Source organism: Podarcis erhardii (genome assembly GCF_964252035.2).
Source record: "Podarcis erhardii genome assembly, chromosome: 8".
Taxonomy (NCBI): Eukaryota; Metazoa; Chordata; class Lepidosauria; order Squamata; family Lacertidae; genus Podarcis; species Podarcis erhardii.
Window position 1 is genome coordinate 66,521,671 of NC_138499.1, and position 17,690 is coordinate 66,539,360.

Below are 17,690 nucleotides of genomic sequence, written 5' to 3' on the forward strand. Positions count from 1 at the left end.
GGAATATAGCCACTTAGGACCATTACCATGGTGAAATCATCTATACCACTTGGTCATTAAGCACTAGGTACCTGGCAGATGTATGTAAAACCGACTCCACTGAAGATCACTGTGACCTGAACTAATGCGAGGTGTGAAAGCTCTCAGTCCAGTGTATTATCTATGGTGCCTCATTTATATATTGAAGTCATTGTGGGGAGGTTCTATTCATTAAAGATAATAGAACTGTAGAGTTGAAAGGGACCTGGGGGTCATCTAGTTCAACCCTAAAGCAACCATGACACATAGCCTTCCAACCTCTGCTTGAAAACCTCCAAGGAGAGTCTGCCACCTCTCATAGGAGTCCGTTTCACTGTCGAACAGATCTTACATTCAGAAGGTTTTTCCTGATGTTTAGTTGGAATCTCCTTGCTTGTAACTTGAAGCTGTTGGTTTGGTAGGGCGTCTCATTTTACGGAGTGAAACTTAATTTTTGCAAATTTCTGGTGTCATCTGCAAATCTGATGGGCATCCCCTCAATTCCTTCAGCCAAGTTGTTTACAAAGATGTCGAACAAAAACGGGCCCAGGACAGAACCCTGTTGCATTCCACTTGTCGCCGTTTCCCAGGATGATGAAGAACCATTCGTAAACACTCTTTGGGTTTGGTCCGTCAACCACGCACAAATCCACTTAAGAGTAACCTCATCGAGCCCACATTTTACAAGTTTCTCTGCAATAATATCATGGGGGACTTTGTCAAAAGCTTTACTGAAATCAATATACACTACATTCCTAGTGTTCCCCTGGTCCACCAAGCTTGTAACTCTATCAAAAAAAGAAATGAGATTCACCTGGCATGACCTGTTTCTGAGAAACCAGTGCTGGGTTTTGGTAATCACAGAATCATTTTGTAAGTGCTTACAAACTGTTTAATTACCTGTTCTAGGACCTTTCCTGGTATCAATGTCAAAATGACTTGTTGATAGTTACCCAAGTCTTCTCCCCGCTCCCTTTTGAAGATAGGGACATTTGCTTGCCTCCAGTCCACAGGGACCTCACCTTTTCTACAAGAATTATCAAAGAACATAGACAGAGGCTCCAAGATTACATCTGCAATTTGCTTTAGTTCCCTTGAGCCCTGGAGATGATGAAACATACAAACAAGCCTTTGCTTGGTGGAATACTGGGCAACGTTTACCAGGGTGCCCAAACATTTTTCAAAGAGGGCCAGATTTGATGAAGTGAACATGCATGAGGGTCGACCTTTTTATGATTTTACACCAAAGTTGTTGAGCTTTTTTTTAGGATTTGACACTAATACATAAACTGCCACAGGACCGGATTAGGCTGGTTTAGCCTAAAGCAGGAATGCTTTTCACCAAAGCTTTCAACAGTTCCAAAAAGTTGTTCCATCACGTCATTTAGCGCAGAAGCAGCTGAAGATGGGAGCAAGTGTGTTCAGCCATCCAGGATGAGAACAGAAAGCATTCTTCTCTCTCTGAATTGGTTTCATGACATCTTCATATAGCCAAATCTGATATGTGATGATATTGTGACATCATCATACTGGCCATGTGAACCTCATGGTTATCTTCCAGTTCAGATCCTCCTCCTTGGGCTGCTTTTTTAATTTGCGAGGGGAAATGGGTTGGACGGAAATGGGTTGGGGGAAAGGAAAGAATCACAGAACGCTGCACAATATGTAGCTTGAGTGCGAGTCACAATGCCCTGCAATTGATGACACATGAAAATTCCGAAACGCTAAGCTCTGTCAAAGGGCTCATAGAGAAGTACCTAGATCAAAACTGTGAGTTCACTGCATTGAGACAGCAAAGTAGCTTTTCTAGCAATGCTCAGTTTTATCATATTTCCACAGTCTTAGCTTTGGTTTCTTCTCATTTCTAAGCTATGAGAAAAGAATTGTTTTTAAGTGAACCTTTTTACACTTCGCTACAAATATGAGCCACAATGTGGTATGAAATGAGCGTGCATATCGTAGGGTTTTTAATGACAGTATTTCCTATAGTTAAACATAAGGATAACTAGCTAAACTGACTTCAAAATATAATTTTGTTTTTGAATGCTGTTTTCCTAGTCACTGTTCTAGCTATGACATTAAAGCAACAAACGCTTTATCTACCAAAAACAAATGTTGCATTCCCTTCACCAAGTGGCAACTCCGCTTGTAATAAAATTAAGTGGAACTCCAATGAAAAGGTTTTCAGCTGTGTGCAAAGAAGAAACATAGACTGCGGGCTACCCGCGCCACATGTTTTTAACCCAGGTTTTTATTCTCGGAGAAAACAATACAGTAAAGCTCATATTGAAGAGGATCTGCACTGTTCTGGTAATACTATCATGTAAGTTTCCGTATACTGAAAAGGCTTTAATGTGTGGGTCTTTATAACTAAAATATGGTAGAGTGTTTCTGTGGCATTATTTCCTGAATTGAACAAAGGAAACAAAACAGCAACACTTGTTTTGGCCATGCTTAAGGCTAAGCTGCGCCTGCTGCAGTACATCTTTTGATTGGCTCTTCCAGTTTTCTTTCCGACTCCAATCCTACATAAACTAACCTGGAAGCAAGCCCCTACTGACCTCAGTATCACTTGGTTCTGTTAACGCCTCCCCACAATCTGCTGCTATTTATCCCTCGGGGTCAAGAGAAAGTGCTAATATCCTTCCACGCACCTGGGCCTCAACTGTATTTGCATCAAACACACACACCACCTCTTTCCATGCACCTCAGCCTCATCTGCATTTGCATCAACTGTATTTGCATTTGCTAGAGCGCTATCAAAGTTTTGCATGGGATCCGAGTGCGGGTTTGCAGCCGCCGAGTCGCTCGGTCCTAACTTCTTGGCGACTCAAGCGCGTGCCCTCTTCTGCATGCATGCAAGAAACTGCTAATGTAAAACAAGGAGGGCAAAAGCTGCTTGAAAAAAACACAACACGAATGCAACCATTCCGATTTACCCGATGTAGATTTTTTCCGCCCCCGCCGCCCCAGGGGAAAGATGCTTTCCTCTGACAATTGAGGCCGAAGGAGGCGACCATTTCCCTTTGCAAATAACTGCGGCCTTGCGCGCACCCAGAAAGCGAGGGAAAGAGAGGCGGAGAGGCAGGGAATGCAGCCTGGCTCTTCTGGATGCCCTTGCATCCTCGCAGTTGGCTTTGCAGAAAGTGCAGTCCCAACAAACGCGAAGGGGGGCGACGCCGAGATGCCCGAAATGCAAAAGGGGGCGGTGCAGAGAAGGAGGGGCAGGAGAGGATAATTTGTGGGGCTGAAGGAGACCCCCCCACACACACACCTAAAAAATGCAATGCTGGATATGAGGCGGCGTGAGGTTGGCCGCTGCCCGGAATAGGGCCAGGAAGGCGCCGCCTCGCGCCTGAGGAGGAAGGACCCCCCCCGGCCCGTTCCCATGGCGACTGCTTTCCTGTAACGCGCGCCGGGGCCCGAAGGAGGAGCGCGAAGGCCTTGCCTGGCTTCGAGGCCATGCACCACCCTGTGGAGGCTGGTGGGGGAGAGCCCGCGTCTTCTTCTCCTGCTGCTGCTGCTGCTGCCTCGGAGACGAGCGGGAGTTTCGGGGGCTTGCCTGGGTATGGGGGGGACGGGGACCAAAAGGATGGCGGGGACGGGGAGGCCCCGGCGCCAAGGAAAAGGCGCGCCACTAGCCTCCCCAAGGGGAGATGCTGCGGCCTCAAGTTCGCCTCGCTTAAAACGCTCGCCTCTCTGGCTCTCCTCTCCTCCTTCTCCCTCAGCCAGTAGGTCCTGCAGGAGGGCAAGGGAGCCAGCTTTTCTCAGCTCCATTTCTAAACCCTCCAATATTTCTCCCATGAGAATAGAAATGTCCCCTCCAACATTTCTCCAATAAAAATAGGGACGTCCTATTCCATACCCTCTTAATATTTCTCCATGAAAACAGGGACATCCAATTCCATACCCTCCAGCATTTCTACCATGAAAATAGGGCTTATTCCATACCCTCCAACGTTTCTCCAGTGAAAATAGAGACAATCCCTCCAACATTTCTCCAATAAAAATAGGGATGTCCTATTCCATACCCTCTTAATATTTCTCCATGAAAACAGGGACATCCAATTCCATACCCTCCAGCATTTCTACCATGAAAATAGGGCTTATTCCATACCCTCCAACATTTCTCCAGTGAAAATAGAGACAATCCCTCCAACATTTCTCCAATGAAAATAGGGGCATCACACCTTCCAACGTTTCTCCAGTGAAAATAGGGATGTCCTATTCTATACCCTCCAATATTTCTCCGATGAAAATAGGGACATCCAAAGGAAAAGTGGGATATTTCCGGCTCAAATCAGAAATGGGGACGGCTTCTGTAAATCTGGGACTGTCCCTGGAAAATAAGGACGCTTGGAAAAGGTCTGCAATCCCCCTCCAGATTGGAATGGGGTTCAAAAACCCCCATCTCTGGACATTTCTCCCCCGCCCTCAAGTGAGGGTTAAAACCAGTTTGGCTCGCTTGGTTTTCATTTTGTTCTCGCCCATGGTGGGAACTGGCTAATCCCGTCTCCCTGCCATGTGTATAAATGTGACAGGAGACGTGGGGAACCTACATTTGTTGCAAAGGGATCAAGTGATGGAAAGAAAGGAAAGAAAAGTGCATTGATTAGGGTGCATGTCTGATGCAAAATTGCCAAATAGCAAGGCGCAGCCAAAGCATTACGAATGGCAATGTGCATTGCTGTTTAGCACTCATTTCTCATTTTCCCTTTCATTCTTTTCCCAGCATAAGTAATACCTGCAAATTAATGAGCCCCTGTTGTTTCCCCAGCACTCTAGGGCTTCACGCTTCTTCTTTTCCTGATTAAGGCAATGTATACACCCCAGTTTATTCTGCAACCAATGTGCTTCCAATGCAGTTTTGGGAAGTGGTGTACGCACAAGTGTTAGCCACCATATATATCCTATTGTTTCTTGTGAAGTACTGCATTCTGATACATTCCCTCTCAAACCAGCTTTAATCTGAATCAAGAAAAAAACAATTTAGCTGCACTTTAAGCCAGTAATGAGTACACAGCCTCAGTCCCTTTTCCCACTGCTCATATACAGCATCTCTTTTCCTGATTTTGCCTAACATATCTGCTTCTTCTGATTTTTATTCCTATTGTACACTTCATGTCTCTTTCATTCTGCTTTTCTTATCAAATCACTACAGATCTAGGTCCTAGACAATCTATTGATGATGTCATAAGGTTAAAGCACCTCTTTCCAAAGAAAAGAATATTGTTTTTTCTAGTCCCTCAGACAATGGGAATGTCATTGTGCATGTGTCACCTATTATTAGATAGTGCCTATGAAACTGCTAGGAGTCACAGCAAAAGTTATCCAGCTCTGTCAATATGCTTTGGCTTTGTTAAATAAATGCTAATTTTAATTTAATTTTATTGCTTTATTAATTTCAGTTCCTTAATGTGTGCATTCATGGTGCTCCATGAGAGTCACTGCTCAGCCCATGTTTTTACTTTTTTATTAGTCAACACTGTGAGCCAGACCATGCCCTCTCCCCAAAGGAATGCTCCTATTTTTCAAACTTTTTTTTTTTAAAAAAAACCCCAAATGTAATCTTTTGGAGAAGGACTCTCTCCTCTGCTGTCCTGAATCACAGCACTTTGATTTGTTAAAAAAGAAAAGAAAAGAAGTAATGACTTTCACCTGTTACTGTGTTAGCTGGAGTTGGAACAAACCTTACTCTAAGAGCGTGGGAGGGAGAGCAGGATCCTATATGACCTTTCACCCCTCCTTACTCTATCATCTGCTGTTTGTAGTATATCCTTCTGCCATTCCCAGTTTGCTTTTCTTATACCCATAAGCCTACCCAGATGAATATTAGCTTGTTTCCTGGTGGACAGTTCACAAGATCACTCCATGGTGATCTTTTTTATTTTGACTTCGGCAATCCTAACCCTAGCACAGAATATGACTTGGTTGTGCCGTTTGTCATTAGGGAGATCTTCTTTTCTGCCTAGCCCATCTTGATTTCTTTATCTTTTTGTTTCATTCCTAATCTGCATCTAGGTTGGTCAGGGGAAGCAAGAACAACAAGTCTGCCAGCTTAGTGGGAAAAGAAGACTTTATACCTGGCATTTATGGGAACAGCACCTTCTCTCGCCAGGTACACTAAACTTTTAGTCACAGAGACAGCTTTAAAACTATGTTTCTTCTGCACATCCAGTCCTGTGACCGAGTAGGTATGAATTTGTCACATTAATAATATAATACATTCTTATCCCTATATTTAAGGTGAGTAGTTCAGTTCAGTTACAAGGAAAAGCCATACAAATGTGGAATAAAAACAACAAAAGCCTGTCTTTTGATAGGTTCCAAGGTTATGCACAAGTTAACAAAAAATGGGAAGTAACTAACCAAATCCTGTCTTGTAAGTATTTTTGTGCTTGGTCAAAAACTCAGAATGGCAGCTTGAGACTTAACTTAAAAAATAAATAAATCTTGCACTGATGGTAAAAAGGGTTCTAAACTGTCAAACCAAACCAAGAGCCAAATAAACGAGGCCCAGGTTACAAGTCTCAGGTGTCTCAAAGATGCAGAACTGATAATTAGAAAGTCTGACTAACCTTTTTTTTCATTTGTAAGAATAATTAGAATTTTCATGAATGTATTTGCTTATTGGTTCAAAGTGGCTGCAGACATGTGGAAAGCTCTCAGAGCTCCCCATCTTCACCTCTTGGAGTGGAATATATGCTGGCTTTGACATATTTGTTCTTTCGTAAAGAATTATTAGATGGTGTGGGGAAGGGGTGTGTGTGAATATTACAACATTCTTACATCGAGTCTTCTAAATGTGGAAAAGATCTGTGGTGCTGTGCAGCTACACTTCCTGGTGGCAATATGCAAGGTATCTCATTCCATGCCAGTCCTTCTTGGAACACCCAGCTTACAGAGATAAGCCCAGATACAAAGCTAGACATGTGTATTGTAAGGCTAGCCTCTTGAGCATGTGTAAGGCTAGCCTCTTGAGCATGAGAGTAGGTATTTTCCTTTCCCTGTCACTTTTCCTGCGTAGACAGATTTATGCAGTGGACAAATTATAGTGGTGGTGGAATGAAATCCACGAGCCCCCACAATACCAATTTTATCCAAATGATGTCACCCAGAAAAGAAGTTCTAGAAGCCTGCACACACCCCCTTACAATTCTCTGAATCCCACGAGTGGAAACCTTGCAGTCAGTCTTGACCACCATTCTCAGTGGGGGAGTGACAAAATCAGCTTTCCTTTTCCAGCTTTTTGTTTTGGCTGTAAGAATTGGGTTTCAAGGGCATAAAAATTGAAAATCCCAGTGTGCTTACAGAACCTCACACTTAGCCCTTTAGATCATGAGCTTTGTGAAAACATATGATATACAGGCAGCCCTCCCGTATATGTGCGTTCAAAATGTGCTTGACCGTGTATACGTGCATTGCGCCAAACCCGGAAGTGACCCGGAAATGTCATAAAGACGCCACTGAAACGCCACTAAAAGGGCGGAATAGGGTGTTTGCAGGCTTTTTCAATGGGCTTCATTTATATGTAATTTCACCAACGCACGTGGTACCTCAGAATGTAATGCCCATGTAAAACAGTGGGGTGCCTGTACAGTGTATTGTTGTAAGCCCCCCCCAGTGTTTATGGTTGCATTGTTTTGAACTGCTTTTGGATCGCTCTCCCCGTTTCCTTCCTCCTTGCAGAGAAATATTTGAGGTCAATTTGGGAGGCTTGTATACTTATGTATGTGTTTGCCTTGTACATTTCTGAACGTTTATTTTATATTTGGGAACTTAGAATTCTTATAGCATTGTGTTTCTTTGTTGGAGTTTACTGGGTAATAAAACCCAGTTAGGTTCATCCATGCATATCTTAAGCAGAAGGAGCAGGATTTTGTTTGCCTGTTCAGCAAGCCTGCATAAAAATAAGCCTTATTGGGGCTTTCATCAGTGTAAACCTGTATATGATTTCACTTTAACAACAGATACAGTAACAAATGTTTATTACTGTTGTTTGGATGTAAGGATTTATATGTTTTATCCTAACTACAATTCTCGACCAGTTTCCACTCTGTTTAAAACATAAGCTTAAAATGTGATAGAGTTACAGATCACCTTAATCTCCATGAGCGGTGCAAGATTCCAGGCATGCTTTACTCACCAGGGTCTGTGTTTCCTTGGGAAAATGAGGTGTAGCAGAGACTGTAGTGTCTTTATGATACATGGTTTATTTATACATATATGCAACCTAAGTCTACCATGGAGAGATCTCCAGCATTATAATCCAATAACTTCCGGCTTCTCCCATAGTCATAGCATTAGATTCACATATGCTAATTACAGGCTTATCAGTGGGTCCACCCCACCTCTTAAACTACACCCTAATACACAGTTGGGTCTACCTTAAATACACATGAGTCTGGCTATTTCCCCGGTTCTAACATCCCAACCTTAATTAAATTGTAGCACTATCTAGCATTCAGAATGCCTTGCACCCACAGATTCATATGCAACATATATTTCCCTTTTTTCATATATGCAGTTAGTGAAACATAAGATAAATGTCATTACAGAAACCACACTTCTGTAATTTGGAATCTGATTTTTCTGCTGAAAAGAAATTTCATTCATCAGAAGAGAAGCTTGCTAGAGAAGGTGAGCAAGTGCAAATATTCTATAAGCTGAGAAATTATAAAACAACTTTTGTAAGCAAAACTCAGCTCTTGGTCTTTTACAGGTGTTCTTGCAGGTGCGTTTTATAAGGTAAGAACAAAATAAACATCAATCCTTTAAGAATAATTTTTAAAGAAGCCTATGCTTTCTTGTCATGATTCTTATTTCAAAGGAAGTTTTGTATCCATTATTCAGGTGTGAGTCCTTGAAGGATTTTTCCAATTCCAAAACAGAATTGAGGTTTAAGCTGTCTGCCATACAGCTCAATCAGTGCCTATTTATTTTGGGACTTTCTACTTGACATTGTACATAGTATTGCACCCTTAGTGAAGTTGTGTGAATACCTTGGCAGATATACAGTAATATTGCACTTCACGTGTTTATCTAAGGCTGCTTCTATTTGGAGAACATGGCAGGGATGTTGATCATCATCATCATTATCATCATTTTTTTTTATGCTGCCATTTAAAAAAAATAATGCTTGAAGCAGCTTTCAACAAACAAAACAGGTAAACATCTCAGAAATCAACAATCACAGAGAACAATTTCATAATAAAATAATTTTAAAAGGCAAGCAGATATAACAGCAAAACCCCCCAACATTTTCATGCAATATCTGTAACAGCATTACATTAAAAACATTTCACTTCCTGACCATAGCAAAAATAACAAAGGAGCTTGACAGTTTCACCTTGGTACTAGACATAACATTTTTCACAGTCCATCCCCTGCAGCATCTTCTTCCAAGGCTTCCAAAGGCAGGAGATGGGATAGCTGGAGACACCTCTCCCATGATGTTGTTTCAGCACACTCAGCAACGCAGCCACAATGGACTTCTAGTCTATTCTTCTGCTTCACACTGCAAATGCGGAATTGGAGCTGTTCACACAGGCAACAAAAACCAACAAGCAATTTCAGCAATGGCGGTTGTGCCAAACCCCACATGACTTCGTCCCTTGTTTCTCCAGTTTTGCATGCTGCACTTTTAATATAGCAAGAACCACAATACACACTGCAGTGCAGTTACGATCTCAGGATTTTTCACTGGTAGATTGCGCTGTTGCAATGACTGTCTCATGATGTTCATAAGAAATACAATCGTAGAGTGCAGCCTTCTTCAAGCGTGGGTCCATAGATGTTGGATTACAATTCCCATTATCCCTGACTATTAGCTAAATTGCTTGGGTTTGATGGGAGCTGTAGGCCAACAATGTGTAGGAACCCAAGATTGAAGAATTCTGCCGTAGTGTATAAAGATGAAATAACTGCACCCACTGTTGCTAAGGATGATTCAGCAAGTTAACCATGACTGCGTTTCTTTCATATTGCTAGTTGTTGACTATTTTATATTCATCTGAGCCTTTTAATTGTGTTTTAAATCTAGACTGTTTCATACCTTTTCTCTTGCAATTATTTCCCCATCTTTTATTGATTCTTGTTGATTTTAATACTGTAATGTTGTTTTAATTTTAATAATGGTGTATTGTATTATTACCATTATTTTGCTTGTTTCTTTGGAAGCTACCCAGGGATTATTTATTGATGGGCAGTTGTATAAATTCAGTATGCACAGATAATAAATTAAAGCAAACATTCAAACATATATGCTGCTAACAGTCATTTAAAAACAAACCAAACCCCTGTTGGTGCAAGTGTTGATAGTTATTAGCTCTGCGTCTTTGAGACACCTGGACAACTGATTGCTGTCATCTTTGCACTCCCTATTAAGCTTTATTTTGCTTTCATTTTAGAAGTGATCACTTGGCTCAGACTCTTTCAAGGTCTATCCAAGGCCTCAGGTGGTTGAAAACATTTCAGATTATCTGAATTTGTAGCATAAATAGAGGTAAAAGACTAGATGGACATTGCAATATATAGTAGCAACATAGCTTGAAATCTGTGCTTCCTCTTTGCTGCTCATACATGGCTCCTTTCTGGCCGTATGTGCCTCAAGTCTACCAAGCCAGCTTGTCTTATTCAGTTCTAGAATCACACACAAATCCTTCAGTAAACCTCTTTAGGATTTCTACAGTCCAACAGGTGGGTCTGAGGTTAGGTAAAGGTAAAGGGACCCCTGACTATTAGGTCCAGTCGTGACCGACTCTGGGGTTGTGGCGCTCATCTCGCTTTATTGGCTGAGGGAGCCAGCGTACAGCTTCCGGGTCATGTGGCCAGCATGACTAAGCCACTTCTGGAGAACCAGAGCAGCGCACGGAAACACCGTTTACCTTCCCGCCGGAGTGGTACCTATTTATCTACTTGCACTTTGATGTGCTTTCGAACTGCTAGGTTGGCAGGAACAGGGACCGAGCAACGGGAGCTCACCCTGTTGTGGGGATTTGAACTGCTGATCTTCTGATCGGCAAGACCCAGGTTCTGTGGTTTAACCCACAGCGCCACCCGCGTCCCGGGTCTGAGGTTAGTTTTAGGATTAAAACATGAAGCATGATTCTTTAGAAATGATGTTCTGCCTTACAAATATTGAAGTGGCTCTGCTCTTTTACAGGACCATTATAATGCTGCAATGGAACAGCTGGCCGCTCTTAGCTTGTCCAAAAATACTAGGACATCACAGGTAGTATTAGTTTGCCAAAATGTTTTAACAATCCAGTTTACTTACTTTTGAATTTCCAGTGTTTGTTCTGAATTGCATACCAATAGCATTTTGTTTTTAAATGTTCTGCTTATTTCAGCTCAGCCCAAATAGCTGCAGACAAGCACCATATCATTCCTGGAGCTATATACATAATCAAGGCAACAAGGCAGTGAGCAGGTAAAGAAACGTATTCTTAGCTTTTTAAATGAAACTGAACAGAACAGGCAAACATAAGCAGATAGCCACTTCTTCATTTATCAAAAGGAATTGTCAACAGCTTTAGGGTGGCTGTGCACCAGCACTCCTCTGTTGCAGTTCTTTGTTACTTTGATTTGTCTCCTGTTGTATGGTGTCTTGATGCTGCTGTTCTGTGCATGAAGAAAATGCTTTTCCTGCTTCCCTTTCCTGCAATGTGTGACTTGTTTCTTTAAAAAACCTTAAATTATTTCATAGAAAGCAGAACCAGTGACCCTGATTTGCATAATAATAATAATAATAATAATAATAATAATAATAATAATACCCTGCCCATCTGGCTGTGTTTCCCATATATAAAGGACTTGAGTTACTATCTGTAGGTTCAAGGAAACAATAGGTATAAAAGGAGAATTACCTGGATGCCAGAATCTAGGTTTGGGGCAAGAACTCTGAGGTGAGAGAACACCAAGAAGAGCTTTAAAATCACAAAACATGCAGCAAAGCAAAGCATGGAAATACAGGCTGTTAGACCTTTAAAATGCCATTGTGAGTTCCAAAACTTCCCTCTTCCTTTAGCATAGAAAAAGACCACACGTTCAGTAAGTTTAAAAATAGGTATCAGCTGCAATACCATATGCTTATTATGGGGGGCTTTTCTGCAGAATGGCGGCAGAGGGTTGGACACTCCCTCCACCCCACAAAGCCCTGATCCAAATTGAAGATGACCACCACCATCTTTTGAAAAAGACAATGGGAGCATATTGCTTGTGTACTGTGTACTGCATATGAAACTTAATGTACCACTGGACAAGCTACTGTGGTTATATGTTATTCTTGTATTTACATGAAAACCAATAAAAATTATTTGGGGGAAAAACAATGGGAGCACTAAAACCTAATTTGTTCCCAAATGGTGCTTAAAAGTTAAAATTTGGCTTTATTTCCCCTGTGGTAACAGACATTGATAGACTAATCCTCTGTGGATTTGTCTCATCTCTTTTTAAAGTATCCTATGCTAGTAGCTTCCACGGCTTCCATTTGCAAGGAACTGCATAGAACAGTTATGGGCTGCTTGAAGTACCTTATTGTTTGTCTAGAGCCTTCTTTTGGTCTGTCTGCTTTTGAGTGTTAATTTGCTGAAAACATTAAAGGCCTGCTTCAGGGTGCATATCCAGGCACTTTGGCTTCAAATATATTTATTTTTATATCCAGGATGAGTGATGCTATTGGCTCTATAAATTGTCCACTAGAGGGGTAATGCGATACCATTCCATATTCTCTCTTTTCCCCCCTTAGAGACTTCCATAGACGTTTGGGGGAAATGCCGTCTAGCTCCAGTGATGTTCCTATAAACTTCATCCACACTAATAATCCTCTGGTACAGTCTTTCATAAAGAGATGCCACACAGTTTCTTATCTCGAAACCCAGAAAGCAGCTTTGGAGAATTGCAATAGAAATGGATATGGGGATTTTTTAAAAAACGAAGCCATTGCTTCTGCTGCTTATCCTGCTACAGATGGTAGTAGTGATGACATGCTTTCTGTAATCAGATCGAGTTTGAAAAGAGGAAATGGCAGTGTAGAGGACAAGCCTTCAGTAGAAAAAGAGATATCTGAAAATGAGAAAAGAAATAAGGAGTTGCTGAAATATTTAAAAAACGTGAATGTTAACCTAAAACCGGATCCTATAGAAGTCAAGGAAGAAGTTTCCTCTTCATCTGAGAGTGATACATTTTCATACCCTGATTTTCTTCCCCCACCTTACAATACCTGGGATTTACAAAAAATGTCCTCATCAAAATTTGATGAATGGAAATCATCCTTTAATCCGCCTCTCGAAGAATCACTTTGCAAGCTAATTTCTCGTCTGGTGGAAATGGAGAAGTTGCAACACTTGACGATATTAAAAGAAAAGACGAGAGAGACTGTTTCTCCCACTATGGCTGTTAACAACCGCCCCAGTTTTTCAAAAGATGCACACCAGTTTAAGCAACTGAAGCAATCCGATAGTTCATGTCCTCAGGCAGGTTTTGATGGAGATCTTCACCATTTTGGCTGCTGCATGCAAGAACTGGACATGCCAAAATGCACCTGCCAGCGCTGTCATAGTAAGTGGAATTCTGGAGCATCGTCCCCTGCACGGCCGTCCACAAAGCCCTGCCGAGCATCGTGCAGTAGGTGCAACAAGTGCGCCAAAGCTCCAGTAATCTTAGACTCAAGAAATGTACCTGCACGGAGAGCTCTGTCATGCTCTGGAAGCTCACCAAAAATTCGATCCGCTGCCAAAACAACTTCAACAAAGTTGCTTTTACCCAGTGCAGCTGTAGCTTACTCCTTACCTGACAGCGAAAGTTCAAAATGGAAGCAGCCAAGGACAAAACGAAAACCTTGTAGAAAAAATGGAGCGTTAACAAGTAAACTAAAAGCCATACCTGTTATTTCAAAAGAAAAATGCTCGCCTGCTGACCAGCAATGATCTGTTGAACTAAGTCATCAGGCATTCATTAGCATTCGAGCAAAAGGAATGAGCAATGGTGATTTGGAAAGCTGTATCCAGTTTTTAATCTGTGTTATATGAAAATATCAGATTTTATTTTTTCCGGGAGAACATTTTCATGTAAGATTTTAAAAGAAACCGATAGCAAAAAAGGATTCCTACCTTTCTATCATATAGTAATAATTGTAATCATAGTATTCTTTATCTTTTAAAAAAATTAATGTTAAGGTGGTTTTTTTATATAAAAAAGTTTAAATTGAACAGGCAAATAAAGTGCAGTCCTTGTGCTATTGGTGTGATTCTAAACTGTAAAAGATAAATGAGGTATTAAACATGCATTGATAATTGGCTTCAGAGGATTACTCTAGTTTTATATTGATATGCTAAAACCGTAACTTCCATGCTCAGAGGCAATGCACTTCTGATCAGATACTAAGGGGAAATCAACATAATTTGGTTATAGCCATCTGAAATCAACCTAATGTCATCTGGTTTACTGGTTGGAGACATAATATCATACTAGATTAAAAGACCTAGATATCTGGTCTGGATTTTTTGTGTACTTGTAATAAATTCGTATTTGGAAATTTGCCAGAATGGAAAGGAAACCACTGCAGATTATTTTTTTGCAACAGTATAATTTAGCCATTTAACAAGTAGTCCTGTGGGCTCCTAGATGATACAACAGAGCAGCTCTTCCCCTTTGCCTGCAGAGGGAGATCCAGAGTGGGAGATCCATCACTAGAGACCCCTCTGATGTCAATGTGTCTACAACACAAGGGAGAACAAAAGGGGTGTGCTGGTAAAGATTGAGGGAGGCCTTGGATCTGCAGGCTCCCAAGTTACCTTGAAATACTTCCAAACTAGGAGGAAAATTATTCCAATGAGAGGGAAATTGAAGGGGGGGGAGGAGCATTGGTGTTTAGGGTGGGGGGAAATGTCCTTCCTCAGCTTTTGCCTTGACTGGTGTTAAGTCAACAGGCTTTGGACATGGCAGTTCCTCTGCCAGAGATGCTTCGCATGTAAATCCACTGTGTTATAAATTGTTTAAACTGCTTTTTAAATTCCGACTTTCAAAAGATGGTTGTGGTGACAGAAATATAGGCCAAAACACAGTATGGAATTATTGTTTACTAGGTTGTGACTTTTTGGGTGGGAAACAGATTTTGAGTTGGATCAAAAGAAGGTAAAAGTGGAACTCTGCTCGTGCAATGGTGTTTCCTAGATTTCTCCCCCACCCCCACTACAGCCCCCCCCTTCCCTCAAAAGCTGGTCTTGAGGGTTGATTTCTGGTGCAAACCACACATGGCAGGCACTTCCATCAACCACCACCACCACCAGGTGATTGCTCAAATATTTGGCTGTGGACATCCGTTCCGTTCATGCAATAGCCTATTCTGTCTACCAACAAGGGTCTCAGTTCAGAATGCAGGATGGATGAGGCTTATAGTCTTGATAGAAGACTCTTAAGTGCAGAGCTATACCAGTGTTGAGCAACAAACATCTTCTATGGTCAATTTGCATTACCGACAGTACATTTTGGAGAAATCAAAGTTGCTCAGTACTGAAGGCCACAAAAAGAACTTTTAATCCAAAACCCTTGCCACCTTTTATCAGTTGCTTTGATTTACAGAACAGTGCTTTAAAAAAAAAAAAAGCTTCTTCAAAATGAAAGCTATTAAAATCTAATCTACCTGAAGATTTCCTGGGGCATGTTTCATTAATTGAAATGAGTGGAGTATATGATGTGCTCCTACTTACATGGAACTTTCTGCTGAGCACAGACTTCCAATGTCCTTGAAATAGGAGTGGCGGTGGTATCTCATTTTAGGCACCCGTGTCCCACTCTGATGAAAAAGGCATAGGTTCATTTCTTCAGTGGCCAGCGAGATGTAAACTTGTCCCTCAGTTGTACCACTTCAGGCTGCAGGTTGGGCTTATAGTGACTGAAAGCTCTTTCATACAAAAATAATTTCCTGGACCAAAAAAGTCAGATTCAGAGAGGCTAGACTAAAACCAGTCTCCTGTCATCTACCCACTACCCCCCATGCGACCTGAGAGGTTGCTAATACTTTCATTAGTAAAAGTATATATACTGCAACCTACAGCCAGGGGAAAATGTAGCTCTCCCACGGTTGTTGGATTACAACTTCCCATTGTTCCCGACTACTGAGCGTGCTGGCAGGAGCTGATTTTGGACTTCAGGCAGCTGAAGTCCAAAATATAAAAAGCCACAGGCTCCACCACTCCTGGTGTAAAAGAAAGTGATGCTATATTTGAATTGAAGTTATCCAACCACATTTTTATCAAGGATAAAATAATGAAATATTTAATTTTCAGTCTGATTACTTGCAGTTGCATTTAAAACAGAGACATTCTCTGGTTTTGTATTTGGGCATGGGGAAGCATGTTAAAATGGAGCATGCAAATCCACTCTTTTCCAAGCAAATGAATTCAAACCAGATGTGTAAGATTAAATAAAGGGAACCCTTACTTTAGCTTAAAAATGAGAAGGAACAACATAGTATGCTTCAAGTAGTGGATGATATTTATTTAGCAAAACATAATCACATGTCAGAGAAATACAAATACTGAATACAAAGCATGTTCGTTTCATTCATCTTTTAGGAGAGTGAATCACAGGCAAGCAGAAAACAAAGCAATCATATGCTGCTGTTGCTCTAAAAATAAGATAATACTGACTACACAAGTTTGAAAAAAACTTGAAAGCAGTTATTATTTCGTACTCTACGTAGTATGTTTCTATTGAAGAAGAATACCAGAAGTGTGATGTTCACTCAAATACAAGAGAGACTTTTAGCACTTTAAAAACTTAACAGATTTATTGTGATACAGGCTTCTGAGGACTAGAGAGACCATTATCAGATGCATTAAGTGTTTTCATCAATTGGCACATACACAAGTAGGTCTAGGGAGAAAATGTGGGAGTTCTGAACCATTTCCTATTAATTCAGTCTCTGAAGAGGTTTACATTTTTTTGTATGTTTAGATAAACTTGCAATACTGTTGTGTTCTCAAGACAGCATTTTCTCTAAACCTTTCTAAACAGTAACGTGTGCTCTCCTTTCATGTAAACTGACTGGGTTGTGTATGTTGTGCAACCATGAGGCATGATCACCCAATGGATATTTCTTTTCCACCCCCGCATGCGCATATATATATATATTCCTGTACCTGCCAAAAAGCTTGCCATAATGTCAGCATCTACTGAACATTGTGGACTGTTGAATGAAGGTGCTATAAAAGGGGGGAGGAAATAAAATAGCATACTGGCACAAGATTCCTCTTCCTGCTTTTGAGCCCCCCCCCCCCGAACTCCTGGAAAGCCTTTGGGGGGGTGTAGGGGAGAAATGGGAAGGAAAATATCCATCTGTGTGTACTTACACAATACTGGATAAAAGCCCGTAAATTTTAACACTGCTTGATTGTAAAGAAAACAACAGCCCTCAAAGCCGTAGCTTATATAGTTTTCATTTTATTAGTAATTTCAAATTAATGTGTCAAATGCATTCACAAGAAAGAATTACTTAATGGCAGCAAAATACTGACAGTTACAATAAAGAAAAGCAGAAGTGAAAGAATAACATCTAGGTTAACCATGTTCATCAATGTTAGTTTGTGATAAAACAAAATAAAAAAAATTCCTTCCAGTAGCACCTTAAAGACCAACTAAGTTAGTTCTTGGTGTGAGCTTTCGTGTGC

General features: G+C 41.1%; 1 protein-coding gene across 7 annotated transcripts; it reads left to right on the forward strand.

Moving 5' to 3' along the window:
• The first annotated feature begins 1,392 nt into the window (after window positions 1-1,392).
• On the forward strand, window positions 1,393-14,317 carry FAM217A (family with sequence similarity 217 member A). Of its 7 annotated transcripts, none has more exons than XM_081873070.1 (7): window positions 1,795-2,341; window positions 6,040-6,136; window positions 8,577-8,658; window positions 8,741-8,766; window positions 11,183-11,251; window positions 11,370-11,449; window positions 12,767-14,317. In XM_081873070.1, the coding sequence occupies exons 1-7, from the start codon at window positions 2,091-2,093 to the stop codon at window positions 13,944-13,946; spliced, it is 1,785 nt and encodes a 594-aa protein (XP_081729196.1). In that variant the 5' UTR covers window positions 1,795-2,090; the 3' UTR covers window positions 13,947-14,317. The 7 variants fall into 7 exon arrangements, with proteins under 7 accessions (XP_081729202.1, XP_081729196.1, XP_081729197.1 ...); XM_081873072.1 differs by lacking the exon at window positions 1,795-2,341 and adding an exon at window positions 3,071-3,584; XM_081873076.1 differs by lacking the exons at window positions 1,795-2,341; window positions 8,741-8,766 and adding an exon at window positions 1,393-1,788.
• Window positions 14,318-17,690: the final 3,373 nt, after the last annotated feature.